Source organism: Ranitomeya imitator, chromosome 1, assembly GCF_032444005.1.
Source record: "Ranitomeya imitator isolate aRanImi1 chromosome 1, aRanImi1.pri, whole genome shotgun sequence".
In the NCBI taxonomy this organism is placed as follows: Eukaryota; Metazoa; Chordata; class Amphibia; order Anura; family Dendrobatidae; genus Ranitomeya; species Ranitomeya imitator.
In genome coordinates this window covers 1,098,061,437-1,098,086,981 of record NC_091282.1, presented here as the reverse complement: position 1 = coordinate 1,098,086,981, position 25,545 = coordinate 1,098,061,437, and the positions used below count along the sequence as shown (strand labels likewise).

Genomic DNA, 25,545 nt, shown 5'->3' with positions numbered 1-25,545 from the left:
CACTATATTAAATGTAAAAAACTGAATAATGCAATAATTTGGAAATTCCTTATAGCCCTATATAATTCACAACAGAACATAGAGCACAGATCAAAAGGTGAATGCTATCTTTTTCAAGTGAAATTTAAAAAATGTGTAACTAATTTAGAAACTAATGGCAGGGACAGATCTAAAAAAAAGTTGGGACAGGGCCATGTTTACTATTGTGTAGCATCCCCTCTTCTTTTACTACAGTCTGTAATCGTCTAGGAAGCGAGGACACCAATTGCTGGAGTTTGGCAAAAGGAATGTTGTCCCATTCTTGTCTGATGTCGGATTCTAGCTGAATGTTCTAATAAGAGATTTCCAAATCATTGCATTCTTATCTTCTTCAACTTTTACATATTAAACAAACTTTCTTGAAATTAGGGCTGCATACTGTGAGGCACTGACAGGTATTATATGTGAGGGTCGCTACTGATCTCCCAGGATGCGGACGGAGTCCTATTAGACCCACTGGAGTGCCTTGTGTCCACAGCAGGACGCCTGTGAGTCACAAGGCAAAATAAAAGTATGGCAAGTGTGGAGCTATGAAAATTGTACATTCACACTGAAGGCATCAAAACTGTGAATTAACACATGTGGAATTATATACTTAACAAAAAAGTGTGAAACAACTGAAATTATGTCTTATATTCTATATTCTTCAAAGTAGCCACTAGGCTTGAGCGAAACAGATCGTACAAATTCAAAAGTCGCCGACTTTTGGCAAAGTCGGGTTTCATGAAACCCGACCCGATCCTAGTGTGGGATCGGCCATGCGGTCGGCGATCTTCGCGCCAAAGTCGCGTTTCGTATGACACGTTTGGCGCCATTTTTTCAGCCAATGAAGGAGCGTGGGCAGAGTGATGACATAGGTCTTAGGGGCGTGGACGCCTATCGTCATCTTGTCGCTTGTGCGCTGTAGCGATTTGCAATGTGTAACACCAGCTTTTCTGTTCAGGGACGGAGGAGAGAGAGAGAGAGAGAGAAAAAAAACAAAAGATTTCCCATTGACTTTGCATTGGGTTTCGTGTTTCAGTCGATCCCCGACTTTTCGCCATAATCGGCAGATTTCACTCGACTCGACTTTTGAGATAGTCGGGTTTCACCCGACTCGACCCTAAAAAACTAAAAGTCGCTCAACCCTAGTAGCCACCTTTTGCTTTGATGATTGCTTTGCACACTCTAGGCATTCTCTTGATGAGCTTCAAGAGGTAGTCACCAGTAATGGTCTTCCAACAATCTTGAAGGAGTTCCCAGAGATGCTTAGCACTTGTTGGCCCTTTTGCCTTCACTCTGCGGTCCAGCTCACCCCAAACCATCTCAATTGGGTTCAGGTCTGGTGACTGTTAAGGCCAGGTCATCTGGCGTAGCACCCCATCACTCTCCTTCTTGGTCAAATAGCTCTTAAACAGCCTGGAAGTGTGTTTTGGGTCATTGTCCTGTTGAAAAATAAATAATGGTCCAACTAAATGCAAACCGGATGAAATAGCATGCCGCTGCAAGATGCTGTGGGAGCCATGCTGGTTCAGTATGCCTTCAATTTTGAATAAAGCCCCAAGAATGTAACCAGCAAAGCACCCCCACACCATCACACCTCCTCCTCCATGCTTCACGCTGGGAACCAGGCATGTAGAGTCCATCCTTCACCTTTTCTGCGTCGCACAAAGACATGGTCGTTGGGACCAAAGATCTCAAATTTGGACTCATCAGACCAAAGCACAGATTTCCACTGGTCTAATGTCAATTCCTTGTGTTCTTTAGCTTAAACAAGTCTATTCTGCTTGTTGCCTGTCCTTAGCAGTGGTTTCCTAGCAGCTATTTTACCATGAAGGCCTGCTGCACAAAGTCTCCTCTTAATAGTTGTTGTAGAGATGTGTCTGCTGCTAGAACTCTGTGTGGCATTGACCTGGTCTCTAATCTAAGCTGCTGTTAACCTGCGATTTCTGAGGCTGGTGACTCGGATAAACTTCTCCTCAGAAGCAGAGGTGACTCTTGGTCTTCCTTTCCTGGGGCGGTCCTCATGTGAGCCAGTTTCTTTGTAGCGCTTGATGGTTTTTGCCACTGCACTTGGGGACACTTTCAAAGTTTTCCCAATTTTTTGGACTGACTGACCTTAATTTCTTAAAGTAATGATGGCCACTCGTTTTTCTTTACTTAGCTGCTTTTTTCTTGCCATAATACAAATTCTAACAGTCTATTCAGTAAGACTATCAGCTGTGTATCCACCAGACTTCTGCACAACACAACTGATGGTCACAAGTTCACAACCCCATTTATAAGGCAAGATATCCCACTTATTAAACCTGACAGGGCACACCTGGGAAGTGAAAACCATTCCCGGTGACTACCTCTTGAAGCTCATCAAGAGAATGCCAAGAGTGTGCAAAGCAGTCATCAAAGCAAAAGCTGGCTACTTTGAAGAACCTAGAATATAAGACATAATTTCAGTTGGTTCACACTTTTTTGTTAAGTATATAATTCCACATGTGTTAATTCATAGTTTTGATGCCTTCAGTGTGAATGTACAACTTTCATAGTCATTAAAATACAGAAAAATCTTTAAATGAGAAAGTGTGTCCAAACTTTTGGTCTGTACTGTATATATTATATACGCAGATTAAGCCTAAGCATATTAAGATTAAGCATATTATCTTTTTTGAACACACAAAAAAGAAAATATGCAGAAAGTTATCTGTTAGCAAAACAAGGCCATTGAATTTACAGTACATAGATGTTGAGTTATACGTTTCTGCATTGGGATATCTTTCTTTGTCGTGAAATAGCATCTTTGTCATTTTAGGAATGGCTACATCTGTATGTCTGCTAGTAATTAGTCTTCTTTAGAATTTTACACAATTGGTGCCCTCCTGGCAGTACTGTCATCTATATTTATCGGTTTTGCTTCTACTTTTAGTTTACTTCAATATTTTCTTAATTTATAGATAGTCGTTAACCTCAAAGAAAAAAATAAAAATTTTGGGACAAAATAATGGTATTCTAATAATTTGTGAAATCTCAGAGAAGACTATCAGTATTGATAGGAAACAGAGGTGATGTGTGCTCTGAAGTTTATACCAGTCTGCTAGTAATATAGATTATACGGTATAACAATATTAAGAACGTTTTATTTGTATCTATCTTAATATAAAAAATAACAGATAGGTTAAAAACTGATCACTGCTAGAGAGCAGGAAGGACTTCTCATCCACTTTAAGGCCAAATTACTAATGTATATAACAGGGACATCCTACATGGGCTGCCTTTGATAAACTACTGCATCTATTTGCTTGGTTTGGGCACTCTGAGCTCAGCTTTTAGGGTACGGTAAGTTGATTGAACTATATCTAAAAGGGATTTTCCAGCGATGTATCACTTGCAGGACTGCTCAGTGTAGTTTTACTAGAATCCTTGATTTCTCTGTTGTATATGTAGCAGTGTTCAGAATGTTGAGTTGTGTATAACCCCGCCCCCTCCATGATAGGCAGCTTCCTATATACAGTGTACATTGTCAGCAAGCCGCCAATCAGGGGTGGGGGCGGGGTTACACAGATAAGCCTGACTGCTCTGCACATGAGACCTAGTCAGGCAGTCTAATCTCCTGCTGATAAAGCACTCTTTATGTTGAAAGAACAACACATAGCCTAGTGAGTGATACATAAATATCTTTAAATAATAATCTTTATTTTCACATAGCGCTAACATATATTATACTTTGGACTAAAGTTCGGCCAAACACGAACTTGCACAGGTCCGCTCATCCCTAGTAGAGACATATCTTGGAGGCATACATTGAGAAATCCTTCCTGATGCATACCTCGGATGCACATTGCAGCGCAATAAGCAGCCAGGACATCAATATATATTAATGAGATCAATATGCTCTGCCAGCAATATTACTACTGTGTGACACATCTTCATCTCCAGAACATGGAGATGCAAATGAAAGATCATATCTTTATTCACCCAGGCAGAAAAAGAAAGGACTTGGATCACAAAAATGTGCCCAATGATGCATCTCTGACTATTCCCCAAACGATCGAAGCCAGAAATCCATGCAAGGCTCAAGAACAAATGTGCACTTCTTGCTAAAGAGTGAAACAACGAGTAAGTCCACCCATCTCTGTATAAGCTGTAATCAAAGTATTACCATAAAATAGAACCAGACCCCTGATGAAGCCACTGTAGATGGCGATACGCAGGGGGCAACATACCTCTTGTTGTTTCTCTTTCACTAGGCCCTGAACATCAATCAATGACTGTATTCCATACCGTGGCCTATCTACACTCTATGTTTGCAGTACTTTCATACTTTGCGGTTTTTCAGCTTCGATATCTATATAGGATTTGCACTTTGGTTGTGTTCCTTTGCATACTGTTTGCACAGTGCACTCAATATGGGGACGCTGTTCTCACTATAAGCCCTCTTTCACACGTCAGTACTGCAGATATTGACACACGGAGACCCACTCAGAATGGGTCTGTGCACATATCTGTGTTTTTTTCAAGGACCATGTGTCCGAGTGACCCACATCTAGACATGTCCAGTTTTGTGCAGCTGCATGGATCACATGGACCCATTCAAGTCAATGGTTCCAGGTAAACACGTACCGCACACGGATGCCGTCTGTGTGATGAATCAGTATCACACGGACGGCCACCGGGGAAGAAGCATTACAGTAAGCGCTGTTCCCCGGTAGCTGGTGCTGATTAAAATAAGATAACTCTCATCATTCTCCCCTGCTCTGCCAGCGATCAGCGTGAGCAGAGGATAATGATGAGAGTTATCTTAAAGTCTGAATGATGACAGCAGGTGGGGGCTTCTAGGACTGTTACCCCCATCATCCGACACCTGCTTACTGTAGCGCATCTTTCACGGCAGCCGTCCATGTGGTACAAATGCAGCACACATGTGCCACATGTAGTACACACACGGACACGGGTATCTCCGGTTTTTCCGGTCCTGAAAATAAACTCACTAAGACCGGTTTCACACGTCAGTGGCTCCAGTACATGAGGTGACAGTTTCCTCACGTACTGGTGCCACTGACACACGTAGACAAATAAAAATCATTGCATCTGTTCAGATGTCATTGATTTTTTGCGGACTGTGTCTCCGTGTGCCAAACACGGAGACATGTCAGTGTTCGTGGGAGCGCACGTATTACACGGACCCATTAAAGTCAATGGGTCTGTGTAAAACACGTACCGCACACGGACGTTGTCCGTGTGCAGTCCGTGTGCCGTGCAGGAGACAGCGCTACATTAAGCGCTGTCCCCCCCACTGGTGCTGAAGCCGCGATTCATATCTTCCCTGCAGCAGCGTTTGCTGTAGAGAAGATATGAATAAGTGTGTTTTAAATAAAGATCTATGTGCCCCCCGACCTCCCACCCCCTGTGCCCCCCGCCCCCGCTGTTCTGAAAATACTCACCCGGCTCGCTCCCTCGCCGGCGCTGCTTCCTCTCCTGGCCGCATCTTCTCCTGTATGCGGTCACGTGGGGCCGCTCATTTACAGTAATGAATATGCGGCTCCACCTCCCATAGGGGTGGAGCCGCATATTCATGACTGTAATCTGCGGCCCCACGTGACCGCATACAGGAGAAGATGCGGCCAGAACAGGAAGAAGTGACAGCCAACAAGGGAGCCGGGTGAATATTTTCAGAACAGCGGGGAAACGCACAGGGTGGCACATAGATCTTTATTTTAAACACTATTATTCATATCTTCCCTGCAGCAAACGCTGCTGCAGGGAAGATATGAATCGCGGCTTCAGCACCAGATGCTGGTACGTGTGGTACCCAGCACGGTGCGTGTGGTACCCAGCATGGTGCGTGTGGTACCCAGTGGGTACTGATGTGCCACAAAAACATAGGGGCACACGGACACGGATAATTCCGGTACTGATTTTTTTCCGGTACCGGAATTATCTGGACGTGTGAGACTGCCCTAAGATGAGTTTTATCACTATATACTTTTGGAATATTTATTGTCACATTTAATAATCTATCTAATGACTCATGGAATGTCTATGCTGGAATTGTAATGGTTTATCTTCTTAGAAGGAACAGGAGTGGCAACGCTGAAGCTTTTCAGAGACTGTAGCCGACCGGGGACCATAGCCAGAGGCTAATGGCTGACAGGTCTCTCACTATACATGCACTCAGGGAGAGACCTGTCACTAAAGTTATAAAGAATATCTCCAAAAGCCAACCCATTTAAAGAGACCACACTTTAACAGGTCCTTGTGATAGCCACATGTGCAAAGTGGGCACAGGTGTCAAAAGGTGAATAATAGTGGGGGATCCAGACATTCCACATCAGCTACAACTTGCCTTGTGCTACAATGCCTCAAATATATTCAGGCCACTGGTCAGCAAACAGTTTGGCCACAGATTATTTAGAGCGAATTATTGGAGTTATTTTTATTTTTTATAAAATGCACAATAATCATCCCACCATATAATGAAGCCCAATTCCGGATTATGGACATATTAGCATCAGATAAAAAAAAAATACCATGCAAATGTTGATGAATATGTGATGCCAGGACTACAATTTCTAGCAATTAATAGCTATATTGGTAGCTCTGGTTCACTTATCATCAATAGTGGAGATAATCACAAGCAAACATTGCTGGCCATGAATATCATGGATTGGTCTATGCATATTGGATCCATTTGGAGGAAATGTTGCTTTAACAGAAGGGACTGGAACCTGAAAATAACATGCTAATTAAAATCATTGAGCAGCTATGTGCATTTATTACATCAGGAAAAAAATGATTTATTTATTTTATTGTTCATTACTCCACGGGGGATTAATTAATGAATGCTTAATGATATTAGTCCACAATTAGATCACTTATGTTTAACCACATGCTTTCTATGCATACACATCTAAATATAAATTTTGGGCAGATAGATAATTGTTCACCACTATAGCAATTAAACAGCTGTAGCCTGACTCGTGTGTTAAGTGATGGAGCTGCGGGCAAGTGCATAGCAGATGGCCGGATACACCCATCGCAATGTTAAAAGCTAATTTTTTCCCCAATTATTAAAAATAAGAGGTGATGGCAAATCAGAATACGGCAGATTTTGCTGAATGCAAATTTACGCATTTGCAATTTAGATTTATTTATTTGTCTATTTTATGGATTAAGAGGCAGAGTTCAGATACGTTGCAGTGACGCGATTTTGTCCTTTTCTCGAATGCTGGAGACCTCCAGCATAATTATTTGCTAATGTCATCGAATGAGCAATGCTGTGGAGACGCAGCTGGTAAAGAATTCATGTGCATGGGATTTGTTTGTCGCACCAGAGGAAAGCATAAAATACATCTAGAATTACGTATGTTCTGGGAATAACATATCTGGGAAATTGTAGTCATGGAGAAATGGCTACCATGCAAAAGTAGAATTGTGTGGGGCTTCTTCATAACCTGCAGTGAATAGCAATGGGGGAACGTGAAGGTTCGGGGCCAATGTAAAATCTCCAATTTTTGACTGGATTGTTTTTTATATGGGCCAAATAAACCTTGAGGCCATGTGCACACGTTTAGTATTTTTCGCGTTTTTTTTCACGTTTTTTCGCTATAAAAACGTGATAAAATCACGAAAAAAACGCTTACATATGCCTCCTATTATTTACAGTGTATTCCACATTTCTTGTGCAAATGTTGCATTTTTTTCCGCAAAAAAATCGCATTGCGGAAAAAAAAGCAACATGTTCATTAAATTTGCGGAATTGCGGGGATTCCGCACACCTAGGAATGCATTGATCTGCTTACCTTCCGCATGGAGCTGTGCACACCATGCGGGAAGTAAGCAGATCATGTGCGGTTGGTACCCAGGGTGGAGGAGAGGAGACTCTCCTCCACGGACTGGGCACCATATAATTGGTAAAAAAAAAAGAATTAAAATAAAAAATAGTGATATACTCACCTTCGATGGCCTCCGGAGTCCTCCCGCCTCTCATCGGTGCACGCTGCCGCTTCCATTCCTATAGATGCTCTGTGTGAAGGACTTGCGATGACGTCGCCGTCTTGTGATTGGTCGAGTGACCGCTCATGTGACCGCTCACGTGACCGCGACGTCATCGAAGGTCCTGCACACACACACCATCTATAGGAACGGACACCGCTGAGGAGATCGGCTGTCTGCAGGTAAGTATAACCATTTTTTAAATTTTTTTATTATTTTTAAACATTCTATCTTTTACTATTGATGCTGTATAGGCAGCATCTATAGTAAAAAGTTGGTCACACTTGTCAAGCACTATGTTTGACAAGTGTGACCAACCTGTCTGTCACAGATCGCTTGGAAAACTTTAGCATTCTGAAAGCTAATTTCGCTTGCAAAATGCTAAAAAAAACGCGAAAAAAGGGGGGAAAAAACGCAAAAAAAAATGCGGATTTCTTGCAGAAAATTTCCGGTTTTCTTCAGGAAATTTCTGCAAGAAATCCTGACGTGTGCACATACCCTTAGAGTCCCCCTATGCTCCAGGGCCAGCGAGCGATTCCAATCCCTGCACCCATTACAGTTACGCTCATGGCGAGTAATATGTCTAAGGGCTCGTGCACACCACAAGAGAAGAATGGTCCGATCATTCTGATCTAACTTTGATCAGAGTTTGACCAGGGTGGCATCGCTTTTTTCTCATATGTGGAAAAAAACATTTCTCCACCTTGTCCTTTCTATCAGTCAGTGAAAATCAAATGTTATCTAAGTGCGGTCTGCTTCTTTTATGGACCCATAGTCTTGCATTGACAATTTAGGTCCGACCCCCTCGGATTAAAATTGAACATGTCTCCAATGTGTTTTTGCACACCACTCAGTCCGAGGAAAAATCACACATGTGTATAGCCCTATAGAATTTCATAGGTACGAGTGCCATCCGTGAAAACCTAGAATAGCCAAGAAAATTGTTCATGGGCACGAGCCCTTAGGACAATACCAGCAAGGACTGAGCAGTTGGTGGAGGAGACATAAGAACAGGTAAGAAAGGGCGAGTATAGTTTCCTTTTTTTCTTTAAACTACTTTTTGCCCCTTTATGGCACTTGAGCTAGGTTTGACTCAGACCAAATTTATACAGACCAAATCGTATCTGAACCTCACAGCCAGATTTGAACGAACTGTCCAGAATCGACGTTTGAGGGACTCGCTCATCGCTTCTCACCAGACATGTCCATGAGAGTAAATACTGGCGTTCTTCATGAAATAACAATTTGTAAAGAACTTTTCTTAAAATTCTGCAATATACTATTCCTCCGCTTTTTTGTCCTGGATATGTATAGATATATTGACAACTGGATGTCCCGATTATCCTTGTCCCTGGTGCTGCCCCAACAGACACTGTCAAGGTCCACAAACTATCAGCAAGGAAGGTGGTAATACTCATTTTCAGGATTTCGTATAAATTTCCAGGAGGAATAACGGAAGAACTTAAAACCAAGTTCTAAGAGCTAAACGCAAGTATATACCTATCTAGACATATCTCCTGTAACGTATGGTAATATGAGCATCACAATTATTAACTGTAGTGCTGATCCCAACCAAGAGATCAAATTTCATTCACAACTATATAGATTTTAGCATAAAACCCAACGCAGTCAGAAAGTGCTGTGAATTGTCACATTCTTCTTGTGGTATTTCCCTAGCTGCGTGCGTTTCATTTTCAGATGTGTGGCCCCCGGGGAGATGGGCTTGTGGTTTAGGGGGTGCATGGACCTATATAGAAGCAACGTCTTGCTCTTCACTAATGATCTCCTCCCAGCATACGGACGAGTCGCACTATGTGACAAATAGCTGGTGCTTTGCATTGGAGGGGAATTACAGCATCCCCTAGGCCAAGTTTCCATTTCAATGATAAAATATACATGGAAATCAATGTAGCTCAATAAAAAAGACCCAAGAGCATTTCAAAGCCAGATGTTATTAGAAAATGGGACACAAACTCCTCCTGTTAGTGCGATATGCAGTCACAGTAACGAAAACCTCCATTTTCTATCATTCATAATCAACAACCTTGGGGGTAATATATCATAACACAGGGTAGACACTAAAAAGATAGTAAAAGTAATACGTGTGCGGAAAAAGTGATCACATTTATTATTAACTAAATATGATACAAAAAAACCATTGTCATTAAAGGGAATCTGTTTTGCTATATAATCTGAGAATAGCTTGGTATAGGGGCTGGGACCCTGACTGCAGCAATGTGTCACTTACTCACTTGTCATTTTGATGCAATCCCTGTTTTCTCTGCTGCAGATCTAGCGGTGACCTAAATGCTGAGCCTTGTTAACCCCGTCTACATCACTGATTGGCTGCTTTCTGTTTGCACTGTATACTGCCAATCAGGGCTGGGGGCGGAGTTACACAGAGCAGAAGACTAGGAGGCACGAGACACCTAGTCATGTAGTGATAATCTCCTACTGATAAAACACTGATTTTACTGAAACAGAAATACACAGTCCAGTAAGTGATACATCACTGGAATCAGGGTCACAGCCACTATATCATGCTTCTTTCAAATTACATAGCAAAAGCCTGATGACATTTTTTCCTTTAATGGATGTATATCTAATGTGCTAACAGATAGCTTGTTCACTATGATAATATGGCCAACAGTAATCAACTGGATTCAAAATTAAAGGGATTGTTCTACCTGAAACTTTTAAGGCATATTCATATGATGATCGCAATCATCTCTCCTATTTTGGGGAAGCAAAAAAGGGCTCCATTGTCAGGTAGTGGGGCCTGCACTTATCAGACAGCAACAGCTGATTCTGTTGATATGCCATAAAGTCCCAGATGGTAATAACCCTTTATCGTAAGAATTAGATACATTTAGGATTGAAACTAAAAGTGAATACACAAACACTAAAGAGCGTTCATAGATAATTTCAGCTCTGCTACATCTATACATTACAAATCATCACGTCAGCGATGACTAAAGTTCCACTATATGTCCTGATAAAGCTGCTTCCCCATATCCCCTGACATATGGCGATCAGCCGAACTCACGGCAAACATTGCGTCACATGGAAATTAGGATAAATCCCTTATGTGTAGCAAAATCTGGAGAATGCAGAGAAGTCGCATCTCACCTGCCTCTTATTTCTGCCCCCCCAAGGCATGAATAAGAAATCACAAATCTTATCTTTTGGCTGCTATATTAACTATTAAGTTGCAAGCCTCAAATTTTGCAATTAACTAAATGAACGGAAATAATTCTGTACTAAACTTTAATAACTTCTTTTTACATATTCAGGTAAAGTCTCTAGACATAGAAAATATGTCCCTTTAATGGTACTATAGTGTAAGGGCGGGTTCAGACAACCGTATTTTCAGTATAAATGTGATCTGACAAAACATTGGATCGCACCCGGACCAATATTATTCTATGGGGCCGTGCACAGATACTGTAGTTGAATGCTTTATTTGCATCAGGTATTCGGATCGCACTCGGCAATGCAAATCAATGGATCAGTGAAAAACTTCGGACTGCACTCAGATGACATCTGAGTGTGGCCCTATTTTCACAGACTGACAGAATGGAAAGGATGGAGAATTTTTCTTCTCTATCTTTTCCACACCTGATTAGAGTGTGATCGGAGTGTGATTAGCATAGACGGCCGATTCGCTTGGATGTGAGAAGATACAATTGTCCGCACCTAGCCTTATTATTTTGTACCATCTTAGATCTCAAAAATCTTATTTACCGGCTACTGATTATTTCTGCGCTGAAATTTAGACGAATTGTGGATTATAAAACCGAGCGCAAGTCCTTGTGTGGAATTAATTGCAAAAAAGGAGAAAACCGTTGCAAATCTGCAACAAAATCCACAGCAAAATGTACACATAAAATGCCACTACACAGTAGGAAAATCCACAGCAAATCTGCAATGTGAGAACCCATCTTAAAGGTCCCACCATGCTTCACGGAGCAGTCATCATCAGGTAAGGGTGTGTTCAGTTTTGCATTCAGGCGCCCATTCGTTGGCCATATTGGGGCATATCTCCACCCCCCGCAAAACAGGATTTGGGCCTATTCGCTGACGGGGCCTTAGACTATAATGTTGCCGACAGATTACATGTCTGCCTCCAGTAGGCGTACACTCGCAAAATTGATGCACAGCAGAGTACACGCTCCTTCTGCCAGCACCATTATAGTCTATGGCACCATCGGTACATATGTCTGAATCCAGTTTTGCAGTAAACCTCAACGGGAGCCACTGAATGGGTGTCTACACCCCTACTCATACGGTCAGCATTGTAGGTTTATTTCTATTTTGGGCTATGTTCACATACAGCTTTTTTTCCTGCAAAAAAGAAGCTGCATCATACAAAACCAGCAAAAGCGATGAGACTTCAGAGGTCTCGTGAACACACTTGGTTTTTTTCAGACTGAATTTTAGAACTGCAGCATGTCTATTCTTTGCATGTTTTTGCAGGTTTTTTACAGCACTTTTTCACCCATGGAAAGGTATGAGAAAGTGCAAAAACGCTGCCAAAAAACACAGACAACAGGCGTCACTGCTTTATTTGCTGCCTTTTGTTGTTCCAAACAAATTTCATTAAACATGCACTGTAGACAAATCACACGTGTAATCGGCTGGAAAAGACGGAGCTAAAAACCGCTGTAGAAATGAAGCCTTTTTTTACTGCCAGGAGAGCAGGTTTTAGCTGCTGAAAAACATGCTGCTCAAATTCTGCGTGAGAACATAGCCTTAATCTACAAGATCAATACATCCAGTGTGACCTCGTATCGGAAATGTTGCAGAATGTTACTCCTTTGTTAACGTCTTCCTGCTTTTGTCGATGTTCTTTTCCATTTTTACAGCGTGGTGTTATTATTTGTCATCTACCAATGCTCGGCACACGTAATCTAGGAGGCAGTGGGTGTAAAATGAGAGTTAATAGTGCTGTAGGCAAGCCCCAATTTCACCTACGGCACCATCAACAGAGATCTGTGACTGCAGTCATTCGTGACAGATGAGCAAAGTGTGGACAAAATACAAAGTCACATCAACTGTGATGTTTTACATTTAGGAAAGTAAATGACAAACACTGGAGCCAACGAGGAGCATTAGACTGAGAAAACTCAAGCGGCTGTGCTCCACTAAGCAGTGACAATAGTTCTCCTCACAGACGTCAGCAACACCTAGACAATGCGGGAAGCCAAAAAATGGAGGAACGCGCGTAGGGGAATCCAAAATTCCAAGAATAAAGTTGTATTTAGAACAATGCAGAAAAACACTTGACCGCTAAGTATGGTCTCGGCAGGCATTATCATAACAGTGACTGAACCAAGACCATTTAGGCCCACAATTGTAATTTGCTGCCATAACTTATGACTCTCCGTTCTATGTTATATGTTCTGGATGCGATTATATCAGATGTATTTTAAGGTGTTTTGGAATAGCTGGGTCAACAGACTAACATAACATTTCCGTGGATAGCGTGGGTAAATAAAGGAAATTATTAAGCACTGACGTAAGGACCGAAATGCGCTGGGTTCTGTAAATGGATCATTTTGAATCAAAGCTGAATTTTTATCTACAACCTCTTTGGATGTGAAACTCCATATTTTTTTCCTGTCAGAGTGAAAGAAGAGTTGCACAGAAGTGGTGGGCTGACAATCCTTTTGCTATAAATTATCATGTGACCTTGGGGATCATTTATTATACCGAAATTACCTCCCTGAGTACGACTGAAGCAGTAAAATGCCCCATGTTTCTACATTTTACTCTGCAGAAATGCATCTAAAACTTTTGGTAAAAAATGCACCGGCATTTAAATTGTACATCTGCAGAAGGGACGAGCCAACTGTTAGCGACTGCCGGACTCCCAATAGAGACAGTCTTCCAGATTGACGCCCAATGTTGTATATGGTTCAGGAAATGGCAATTCAGCTTACTGTTTTGGTCAACATATGATTGCCAAGGCAGCTGAAGGAGATACTGGTTACAGCAGAGTCAAAACAGCTCCACAGCGCCATCAGAAGGATGTAGTCACATAAGAAATGATGTCTCCAAAACGTCTCTTATGACATTATTGGAGAGCATAATGTATATAAAGATGAATAAACAAATACCAAAGCAATACAAAATAATTACAAAGAATAATACCAAAGAATAGCACAAATTGTAGTTCTAGCCCCACCTATGATAACCCGCACCTATATAAAAATGCCTGGACTGTAGTGAAAAGGGGGACACAGTTTAAATGTGTATTTTGTGGCAGTGACCCTCCTGTTAGGAGAATTAGAAGAAAATTGAAGGTTTCCTTAATATTTTTTCTTGATTTCACCAAAAGGAAAAATTGAAAAATTACATCAGTCAAATAAGTTTATTATTACAATAAAATAAATTATTTTATTCCTTAAAGGATTACAAAATAATTATAAAACTCAATCCACAAGATGGGGGATAAGTTATTTATTGCTGGGGATCAAGCCACTGGGACTACACAGAACCCGGATACATGGATCTATAGCCACATTTTTGGGATTGCTGTGGGTCCAGCAATTGGAACCCCAGAGGTCAGTATGTTATACATTATCCTATGGATAAGGGTTAACTTACAACATTGGGAATATCACCTTTAATCTTACAAAAATGGCATGGCTTCTATCAAACGTTTTGACATAGGCCTTCAACAACACTTATTATTTGGTCTCTGGAGTTTTCTTAATGTTTTAAAGGGATAGTCTCAAGTTGTCTGGAGCAGCCAAGAGCAATGGCTAGAGCAATGTAATACTTCGTTTCCTAACTTCCTGGTTTCTAGCAAGGCGGGCTCTCCTTCTTGAGTGACAGCTCTCGTGAATAGTAGAATTGTAAGAATTTAGCAGAACTATAAAGCTCAGCACAAGTTCTGCTAGAACACATTCAGCCCTCAGTGGATTGCTCTGGAGTGCACACTACTATCACTGTATTTACACATAGACATAACAGGGCACTTGAACAAGGACATAGCTCAAAGCAGAGAGAATATAGAACCATAATAAGCAGAACTGCTCTGAAAGCTGAGGGCCTGGTGATTTATAACTGCATCTCTTCAGTTACCTGCTGTATAGAAATCATTGGAGAGAGCTGACTGGTATGTTAAGAGTTAACTCCTCTCCTACAATGTAACTACTACGCACCATTAGCCAGAGTTTGGTGGCCAAGCTCCATGGATATCAGCTGAATTGCAGGAGAAAGACAGCAGAAAAAAAGAAGTAAATTGCAAACTTGCTTTTTTCAATCTGTTTAATTAATTAAAGTGATTTAAAAACTTGAGAATACCCCTTTAAGGAACCAAAATGTACTGAGTAACTGGCATAACTTAGCAAGCTTTAAAATAGTATATACACTTTATTATACGCAATGTAAACCCCTGTCAAATGTCAACTTTGCTTCTATTGTGTATTCCAGGCAGTACTATGGTTTACCCGTAGCCATGATTAGATGCATTTTATCAAAGAGGACCCCTAGGCTAACTAACCTAACACCACATGCCAAGTTCATCTAGGGTAAATCTTTAAGAAATAGGACACTGAAACCTTCATTTGAAAATACAGATTATAATCTCCTGGCAGGAAGCCTATGAAATGTAGAAGTGTCACGTTTACCTCTACCTGATTTCTATATAATAGGGGTCAATAACTTTGCTATTTTATCTCAGCAGAATAGGGGATAGGTTGTCAGCAGGGACGTAAGGGAGGTATTATTAGCTGTACATAAAATTATCAGGCTATTGCACTAACAACGAATAATGCCATACCACGTAATGAGCCAAGTAGGATGGACATGAAATGGCCCCAAGCATTCCCAGAACTTACCAATTGTGCAGTGTTCTCCATTCCAGCCTTGGTTACATTCACACTTTCCATCTTTGCACGTGCCATGCTCCAAGCAGCGAGGGTGGCAAGCTCTTTGATTGCAGGAAGGCCCTGTCCATCCATCCTCACATCGGCACGATCCGCCCATGCAAACGCCATGTGAGCCGCAGTCAACTGGACAGATTTCTACATAATGAAAAGAAGGTGAACAAGTTGATAGAAATCCGCAAAGGCTTGATCTATTATACGCTAAACAACAAGAGCAGCGAAGATGTGAGAACCAGGGAGGATGAAGAACGCATTATACAGAGGGCAGGCCACTTGTAGAATGGTCTTTTAACAAGCATGTTTAAATCCACTAGGTTAACAATGCTTTGTACATGTTGTATTGATGGGTAAAGAACTGCGATAAAAGGCATCAGTAGCTAATAGAAAGCCGTGTGTTACAGGTCCAAGAGGCATACGGCAACACTGAAATGGCCTATTATTCATACCACAGCCCTGTGTTCATTGACTTCAATTGGCTCCATGTGGACCTGCACCTTTGAATTGATTTGTTTTGCAGGTAAGCCTTTACCCAAGACTTTAATAAAGATCGTGACTTCATCTAATTTATTACAATAACAGACTCACAAAGTTAAAGCTTACAAAAGCCATGCTTATATAATTACAGCTCATGGGTAGATCCTGTCACCTACCAAGATGAATGGAGGAGACCTCCGTCCGCATCATTACTGTGTAATAAACTGGTAAGTAAAGATTAACCTCTTGCTCACATGGAGCACTCCTTCTAACCCTGGTCACACAAGAGTCACTTTAAATAATATATACAGAGAGAACCTTGTACAAATGCTCATTAAGCATGACATATGATGAGCTGTGCTGCAATAATACTTATCTGCAGGGTAGCGGCACAAGCTCCTGTGGTACCCAGGTTATAGCATCTATGTAAATAGCATGCAGGATGCTTAACCTGACAATCATTCCAATCATTGCACACTTCAACTAATGCAATACGGGGGAAAGAATGGCCAATCCGATTCCTCAGGTGTATTATATGAATGTCAGCAATACAAAAAAATAAATTATAAAAATAAATAACGAGAGTGAAAACGGTATGCTAAATGCTAGAGAACCTGTCCAGATGGTTTTACTACTGAATCTAGTAGTATGGGTGAATAGGTCCTAGTACAAGAAGAAAAGTCATACTTTTCTTGTAACAACCCCATGTGCAATTACTAAGAAATCAAGCTTTGAGGCCACAATGCAAATTAGCCTGGAAGTGCATTAGAGCAACCCCAATGCACTTCCAGGACAATTTGCATTAACGCTTGATTTCTCAACACCAGCTCATCGGATTAATGCAAATATCATAGTAATATTTTTGGAGTGTGAAAAACTTAAAGGAGTTCTCTTGTACATTGATGCCTTTCCTTCGGACAGGTCACCATTGTTTGATCATGGTAAAGTGGTTGAGGCAAATTCATCTCATCTCCTGCAAGAAGCGTGTGAGGGGTTGTATACTTACTGACTGACTTATGGACAATGTTAATTTAGATAGAGAGGACTGTGAGTATATACATCTTTGGGAACATGTAGGAGGCGGGAGCAGATATTGGACTGAATATAAGAAGATGGTATCAGAGGACTGGTTGTTGCTAGCAGTCAGAAGCAGGTCATGACCCCTAATGTAACATAATAACATAGTAACATAGTTAGTAAGGCCGAAAAAAGACATTTGTCCATCCAGTTCAGCCTATATTCCATCATAATAAATCCCCAGATCTACGTCCTTCTACAGAACCTAATAATTGTATGATACAATATTGTTCTGCTCCAGGAAGACATCCAGGCCTCTCTTGAACCCCTCGACTGAGTTCGCCATCACCACCTCCTCAGGCAAGCAATTCCAGATTCTCACTGCCCTAACAGTAAAGAATCCTCTTCTATGTTGGTGGAAAAACCTTCTCTCCTCCAGACGCAAAGAATGCCCCCTTGTGCCCGTCACCTTCCTTGGTATAAACAGATCCTCAGCGAGATATTTGTATTGTCCCCTTATATACTTATACATGGTTATTAGATCGCCCCTCAGTCGTCTTTTTTCTAGACTAAATAATCCTAATTTCGCTAATCTATCTGGGTATTGTTGTTCTCCCATCCCCTTTATTAATTTTGTTGCCCTCCTTTGTACTCTCTCTAGTTCCATTATATCCTTCCTGAGCACCGGTGCTCAAAACTGGACACAGTACTCCATGTGCGGTCTAACTAGGGATTTGTACAGAGGCAGTATAATGCTCTCATCATGTGTATCCAGACCTCTTTTAATGCACCCCATGATCCAGTTTGCCTTGGCATAACTTTCCAGCACGGAGGGGGAGCAGCTCCAGCGTCACAGAATTACAGCCAATGTGAGGATGGAAAACAGCACTATTCATATTATCCTAAGGCCGGGTTCACACTGCGTTAATAGCAGCCCATTCAACACATACGTGAACAGGCTGCTGTTAATGCAAATGCCGACTATTCACATCGCTAGCGCAGATAGAGCATCTGCTAGCTCTATCTCGCTAGCAGTGACGGACCCAGAAACACTGCAGCCCGCGTCTCAGGGTCCGTCACTCAATGACGGCACATCCCTAGTGCACGCCCATTGTGGGCATGAGCTAGCGATGCGTCCGACATAGGAATTAATGGCGGCCTTAATGGACTACGCTACACCGCGTTTATGCTGCGATGTAACGTAGTCTGTCTAACGGACTGCCAAAACGAAATGTGAACCCAGCTTAATAGTCTATGAAGGTATGAGCATTAGGATAATTTATTATCTCTCCGGAGTACCCCTTTAATAATACATAAATAATCATTGAAATCCCCAAGCTTGTCAGACTAATGTCTACTGAACCTGACAATATATTGATAGGTTTGGCCAAACGTCTAATGTGTATGGGGGCTTTTAACGATTGTTTTATAAGAATTAATGACATTATTCTTTGAATTACGGTAATTGCAGATAATATCGGAGGACGATAAGAATCTAGCATATCCAATTTTAGACAGCCAATCCTTTCTAGAGATTTCTGGCAGTGGCTCTCTCACATAGAACACAGGAACGCTCAGCAGAACAAACGCTCCTGTGTGTGGGAAAGTCATGTAATATATCTGCCATGTGAGTGATCAGCCAAACCATCGTTCTGCTGACAGATATCTAAGGTGTATGGGGGGCTTAATGCCGACTTCAGGTGTTCAAGAAAAATGGTCTGTGAACCACAATGTCCAGTCAATCTGTGGTTCTCCTGCCCCGAACTCAACAGTCTTATAGGTAAGCATTAGGCAGCAGAGTTTGGGTCAGGACTCAGGAGACCCACAGCCTACAGCCGGAGTGTACTTTACATATATCTGAATTCAGGCTAACACTAAGAGAAATGACGTGGACTTCATGAACTAATAGTTTTATGGTGGTCATGAAAATGTGGTCTGAGCGCTAAAAGAAGCACAATGGACTACAAAGCCCACTATTTTGTTGTAGAGGTAATGATTTTCACGCCCAGCCATCTACAACATCATCTGTGGTCATTGTGTTCTGGAGTTACTTTAAGGGTATGTGCACACGTCAGGATTTCTTGCAGAAATTTTCCTGACAAAAACCAGACATTTTTGCCAGAAATCTGCATGCGTTTTTTTATGCGTTTTTGACGCGTTTTTGATGCGTTTTTTGTGTTTTTTCCCAAATGCATAGAATAGCGGTAAAACAGCAGAAAATCTGCAAAATTAATGAACATGCTGCTTTTTTTTACCGTGATGCGTTTTTTTGCGGAAATAAGCGCATCATGTGCACAAAACATGCAGAATATATTCTTAATGATAATATCCATAATGTATGCGTTTTTAATGAGTTTTTATAGCGTTTTTATCACGAAAAAACCTGTGTGCACATAGCCTAATACATTCTGTACATCACCGCACAAGAGACCCCATTTCTTTGCTTTTACTCGCGATAACAATGCCTTTGTTTTTTATGCTATCTCACTACTTTGTTAGCGAATCACAATTCACAACAGCCTTTGATGTTAAAAGCATATATAAATAATGACTGCCTTTGCTACAGATGAAAACAGTTTTTCCAATCTCAAGGGGTAGCCATTGTGTCACTGGTGCTGTCCGGAGGAAGAAAATCTCCTTGGTGATTTATCAGAGCAGACTTTGAAAATATTTTATTAAAATCATCACATACAGACTTTCCCCTCATTAGATCTACACTACTCAAGGTGAGATATTTTGCACATTTTTATGCAATTATTCCTGTGGTCTAGGAAAAAATATAATTGGACCAATGTTCAATGATCATTGGACAATTACATGTCTACTGTAGGGAAAGTCATAGAGGATGTCTACTGATTTACAGCTGTATGACACAACGGAGGTCTGAAAGACGGGGAAATCCTTTACGAAACATCACTTGTTCATATTAGCCCTAGGTCACAAACACAAAAAGCCGAGGAACCTGCAATTTATTTACTTTTAAAGGGAGTTTTCCTGTCTAATAACTTAAAGAGATATTCCCATCTCCAAGACCCTATCCCAATATGTCGTAGGTGTAATAATACTAATATTAGCAATGTAGTATAGTTTTTCTGATTCGCTATGTCTTTTTCCTCATGTGCAGGCTTTACAGGACCTTAGGTATCCATGGTTACCTAATATCCTGCAATACCTGCAAATGCGGAAAGAGACATAGCGAATCAGAAAAACTATACTACATTGCTAATATTAGTATTATTACACCTACGACATATTGGGATAGGGTCTTGGAGATGGGAATACCCGTTTAATGTCATATTTTTAAAATATGCCACTATTTAACTATCATGGTGGTCCAACCTTGAGGACCCCCAATGAGGACCCCATTTAGGTAAAGGACTGCAGCACAAGTTTAGCGCAGTATCATCTTTTAGTTTTTTCTCTACAGAACAGTTCTGGACTTCCGACTGCACAAGAAACTGTCATCCCCTACACAGTCAGCGCCAACTGCTGCTCTGCTGGGAAGACACAGTACTAAGAAAGGACATGACAGTCTTGTCATTGGAAACAGTAGCACATAGCTCTGAAACGCATTGTGTTTGTCCTTTACAAATAAAACATTACCCCTCTAGATAAGAAGTGTGCGCCCTTGGATGACTCAACTTTCTTCATTGAAAGATACATTAAATCCACTGTTTTGCGCAGCACTTTAGCCAACAGACTCACAGGATAAGGGACATGAGGCAGTGCCCCACCCACCACTATTAAACATGGCGTTGTGCCTATTGTTGCACAACGATCAAAGGTGAGCATTTATAATTCACTTATTATTTTTAATTGTTAAAACAAATTTACCCTATGAGCGCTTTTTTGTTCCCTATTTACTAATCCAATTCTGTTGACTTTGCTCATAATAAATCACAGTCAACTGCTGTCATCCTCCAGGATCCAAGGTAGACGGCTCATTGGTCTGTGCTGGCATAGGAAGCAAAGATGATTGTTCAACTAGCCAATGGACCACTGTGGCTTGTGATAACGTGCAGTCGGCAGGTAACTTAAATGCCATGTCATTGAATATTTTAATGATGTGCAGTCCAAATTACCTGACCGCTACAACTTATTCCAAATTGCAGCAATCCAGTAACTGGTTGAATCATGTGGGCATCAGTTCTGATACAGGTGAGATTATGGAGGATAACAAGTGAGGAAGATTTATTTTTGTTATTTTAAGAGAATCCATCCTCCAAGTAAGAAGATCTTTTGGCCTGGAAAACCATTTTAAGAATGTCATAGAGGTCGCCTTAAGAAATTTCCAAATCAAAAAATTCTGTGACATATACTCAGACTGGGAAGGTATAATACATTATAAATGTAATACTAAAAAGATGAAAAAAGCCCCATTAGCAAAAAAAAGTATTCACTAAAAACTAAAACTTAGAACCTAGCTGGATCAGAGGTGAATAAAACATGAGCAAACACTCCTAGATCGCCCGAAATGTTTCGCCACACCTATAGCATCATCAGTGAATGGAAACATTCTCCCTACAGCTTCTCACTTCCAGCCATTGGGGCAGTGCAATGAGCTGTTAGGGCTCGCCCACACTGCCGTCAGTTCTCTCATGCGAGATAATTGGGCCGATTATGCTAATGTTACTCGGATCAAATTCTGTCCGAGTGTAATTTGATGAGAGAATTGTATCACAGGTGTGGTGAAGGAGTATTTAATTTCTACATCTTCTTCATTGTCTGTGTCAGTGGTAATCAAACTGCATTCAGAGGACATCCAGAGACTTGTATGTACACATGATCCGATTATAAAATGCACTCGCAGAGGCATGGTTTTCTCATCATAGTAACATAGTAACATAGTAACATAGTTAGTAAAGCCGAAAAAAGACATTTGTCCATCCAGATCAGCCTATATTCCATCATAATAAATCCCCAGATCTACGTCCTTCTACAGAACCTAATAATTGTATGATACAATATTGTTCTGCTCCAGGAAGACATCCAGGCCTCTCTTGAACCCCTCGACTGAGTTCGCCATCACCACCTCCTCAGGCAAGCAATTCCAGATTCTCACCGCCCTAACAGTAAAGAATCCTCTTCTATGTTGGTGGAAAAACCTTCTCTCCTCCAGACGCAAAGAATGCCCCCTTGTGCCCGTCACCTTCCTTGGTATAAACAGATCCTCAGCGAGATATTTGTATTGTCCCCTTATATACTTATACATGGTTATTAGATCGCCCCTCAGTCGTCTTTTTTCTAGACTAAATAATCCTAATTTCGCTAATCTATCTGGGTATTGTAGTTCTCCCATCCCCTTTATTAATTTTGTTGCCCTCCTTTGTACTCTCTCTAGTTCCATTATATCCTTCCTGAGCACTGGTGCCCAAAACTGGACACAGTACTCCATGTGCGGTCTAACTAGGGATTTGTACAGAGGCAGTATAATGCTCTCATCATGTGTATCCAGACCTCTTTTAATGCACCCCATGATCCTGTTTGCCTTGGCAGCTGCTGCCTGGCACTGGCTGCTCCAGGTAAGTTTATCATTAACTAGGATCCCCAAGTCCTTCTCCCTGTCAGATTTACCCAGTGGTTTCCCATTCAGTGTGTAATGGTGATATTGATTCCTTCTTCCCATGTGTATAACCTTACATTTATCATTGTTAAACCTCATCTGCCACCTTTCAGCCCAAGTTTCCAACTTATCCAGATCCATCTGTAGCAGAATACTATCTTCTCTTGTATTAACTGCTTTACATAGTTTTGTATCATCTGCAAATATCGATATTTTACTGTGTAAACCTTCTACCAGATCATTAATGAATATGTTGAAGAGAACAGGTCCCAATATCCTGAGTCAGCATAATATTGGGCACAGTGATATCTGAAAGAAACATGAATTAGTACTCGGCCGTGTTATACGTGAGTGTGAGCGAAACCTTACAATCATTGCTCACGACACAGTGAATATAAGATAATCAGCCGCACTCTCAGAGGATTGCAATAGTGTTCAATTTTAATTTAATTTTAATATGGAGTCCTCATTCACCGCATCATTAAATATTCAAAGCAAGTGATGGTGGATAGAGCAATGGGTAAATGATAGGTTACGTTTCGACCCAGCCTGGGTCTTTTTCAAACACTGCTATGTCCAGTTATGGTATGATTATAGTGTGCTGTTCATCGTAGTGTGGCTTCCCAAAGGGGTGAGGGACTTTGAACTGGGCGCCAGGGGGATCAGGTGTAAAATGCACATTGCAGGGCAGGCTGTCAATCAATGTGGCGGGGAGTGGTTACAGCTGCGTTGACTGCATAAGGAGCCATGACTGTAATAGCTCCCTGCGCCACTCTGATGGGTAGAAGCAAGCGGATGCAGGAAGACTATTGTAAGCTGTGAATTGGTGGTTTAGTAAGCGATTAAACAGGTTTTAATGCCACCTACTTGTCGATCACCCCTATAAATTCAGGTAAACAGTGTTTTAGGATGTGACAGGTTCCCTTTAACAATTATATAGGGTGATAGATTTAATAGGGAAATGATGACAAATACCAGTAATAGGTCAATTTATTCCCATTCCATTTGGTGTACTTCACAGAATCCTAGCAACTCATCAGCAATTAACCTCTATTTATTAACATTAGACGATGGGCGCAGATGTTGCTACAATGGGAAACGTGTTCTGCAAATAGATTTCTATGATAAGGCGCTCTCCATAGCACCTGAGCAAATTGGGATATCTACATTTTGCTCCATTATCTCATTCCGTGTCATTGTTATCAGCTGTAGATGATAATAAGGTGAGCCAGACGCTGCTGGTTTTCCCTCACATTCATATTTGCATGATATGGGATCTTTCAACTATTTCACAACAATACCGATCCAATAAGAACCGGCTAATTAAAGTGGAGATGGAGTCAAATTTGCATCATTATATTTTTTACCTATCTAAAGTAATCTTATCTCCATCCGTCAACCCATTTCTGTCACTGTTCTGTCACCATTAATTTATGCTGTGAGCTCCAGGGTGACAAGATATTGAAGGTACCTGCATAAATGTAAGAGAGCCATGTACAAGATACATAAGGACAATGTGATAACATTCTGACAAGCATCTTGATAAAAGACAGTGTCCTGCTTGGCAGAGCTTGTGGTCTGTAGAGGATTAACCTTCCTCGGGATTACTATATTTCAACATGGTCTCTGATGTATTCGGTGCAAGGAGACAGCGAAGGTGAGATCTTTCATAGACAGGAATTATCAAATATACAAAATGGAAAGGTTGTACATATAACGTGTGAGCCTAACTCTGCGACAGAAAAATAGGAACACAATTTTATTGACGATTTGCCTTTTCATTTACCGTAGATGGAACTTCACCCATAAAGCTAGAAAACATGGAAATGAATACACACCATGATCTCGATTCATTATTTGCATTTTTAAGTCACTCTTCTTTATTGTCTTGTGATATTAGTTGCCATTTTTTGCCATCAAATTAATCAAAATGACCCATGTGGTTCATGAATTGGGTGCAGATTAAAAAATTGGGCTTTCTTCCTGTATTGGCACAATGTTTGCAACCTTTCACACAAAAAAAAACCCCCAGCAAAACTTGGGCCAAGATTCTGGCGCACTCAGAAATGCATTAGGAAAATACTAGGGTGGAGTTGCGTCAAATTTTTGACTTTTTAAAAAGTCGCAATTAAGAAATATGGCTAAAACATCTGGAATGGCTAGAATCTGCTCACAAAGCAAAAAAAAAACAAAAAACAACGAGTGCTTACAAAATAGACTTCAGAAAAGGTTTAAGTAGAATAATGAATCGGGTTGAAACAAAAAAAAGGGGGCAACACACATAAAACCAGACAAAAAACAGAAGCAAAAGCAAAGATGAATTGGGGCCTATATATTCCATTATATACGAGCTAAATGGGGCTGAAAGAACCATTCACATATTTGGTTCATATTCTATATAAATCGAAGAAGGCAATGTTATTTGCCTCATAAAGAAGTCACCAAAAAAAGGTAATCAAATAGAAACAGCTTAAACAACACCCTTATGTCACACTGGAATGGAATTCACATTTTAAAGATAAAAATCATAATATACCAGTAAATGGTATATAATAGTGAATAAGTATCTTAGACCTGATGTGGTTTTCATTG

General features: G+C 40.9%; 1 protein-coding gene across 3 annotated transcripts in view; it reads right to left on the bottom strand.

Annotated features, from left to right (window-relative positions):
• TENM3 (teneurin transmembrane protein 3) overlaps window positions 1–25,545 on the bottom strand; it is a 736,855-nt gene that overhangs the window by 270,336 nt on the left and 440,974 nt on the right. For all 3 annotated transcript variants that reach the window (XM_069744268.1, XM_069744269.1, XM_069744270.1), the window contains exon 12: window positions 15,852–16,037. In XM_069744268.1, the coding sequence (XP_069600369.1) occupies window positions 15,852–16,037 (186 nt within the window). The remainder of the gene's footprint in view (window positions 1–15,851; window positions 16,038–25,545) is intronic.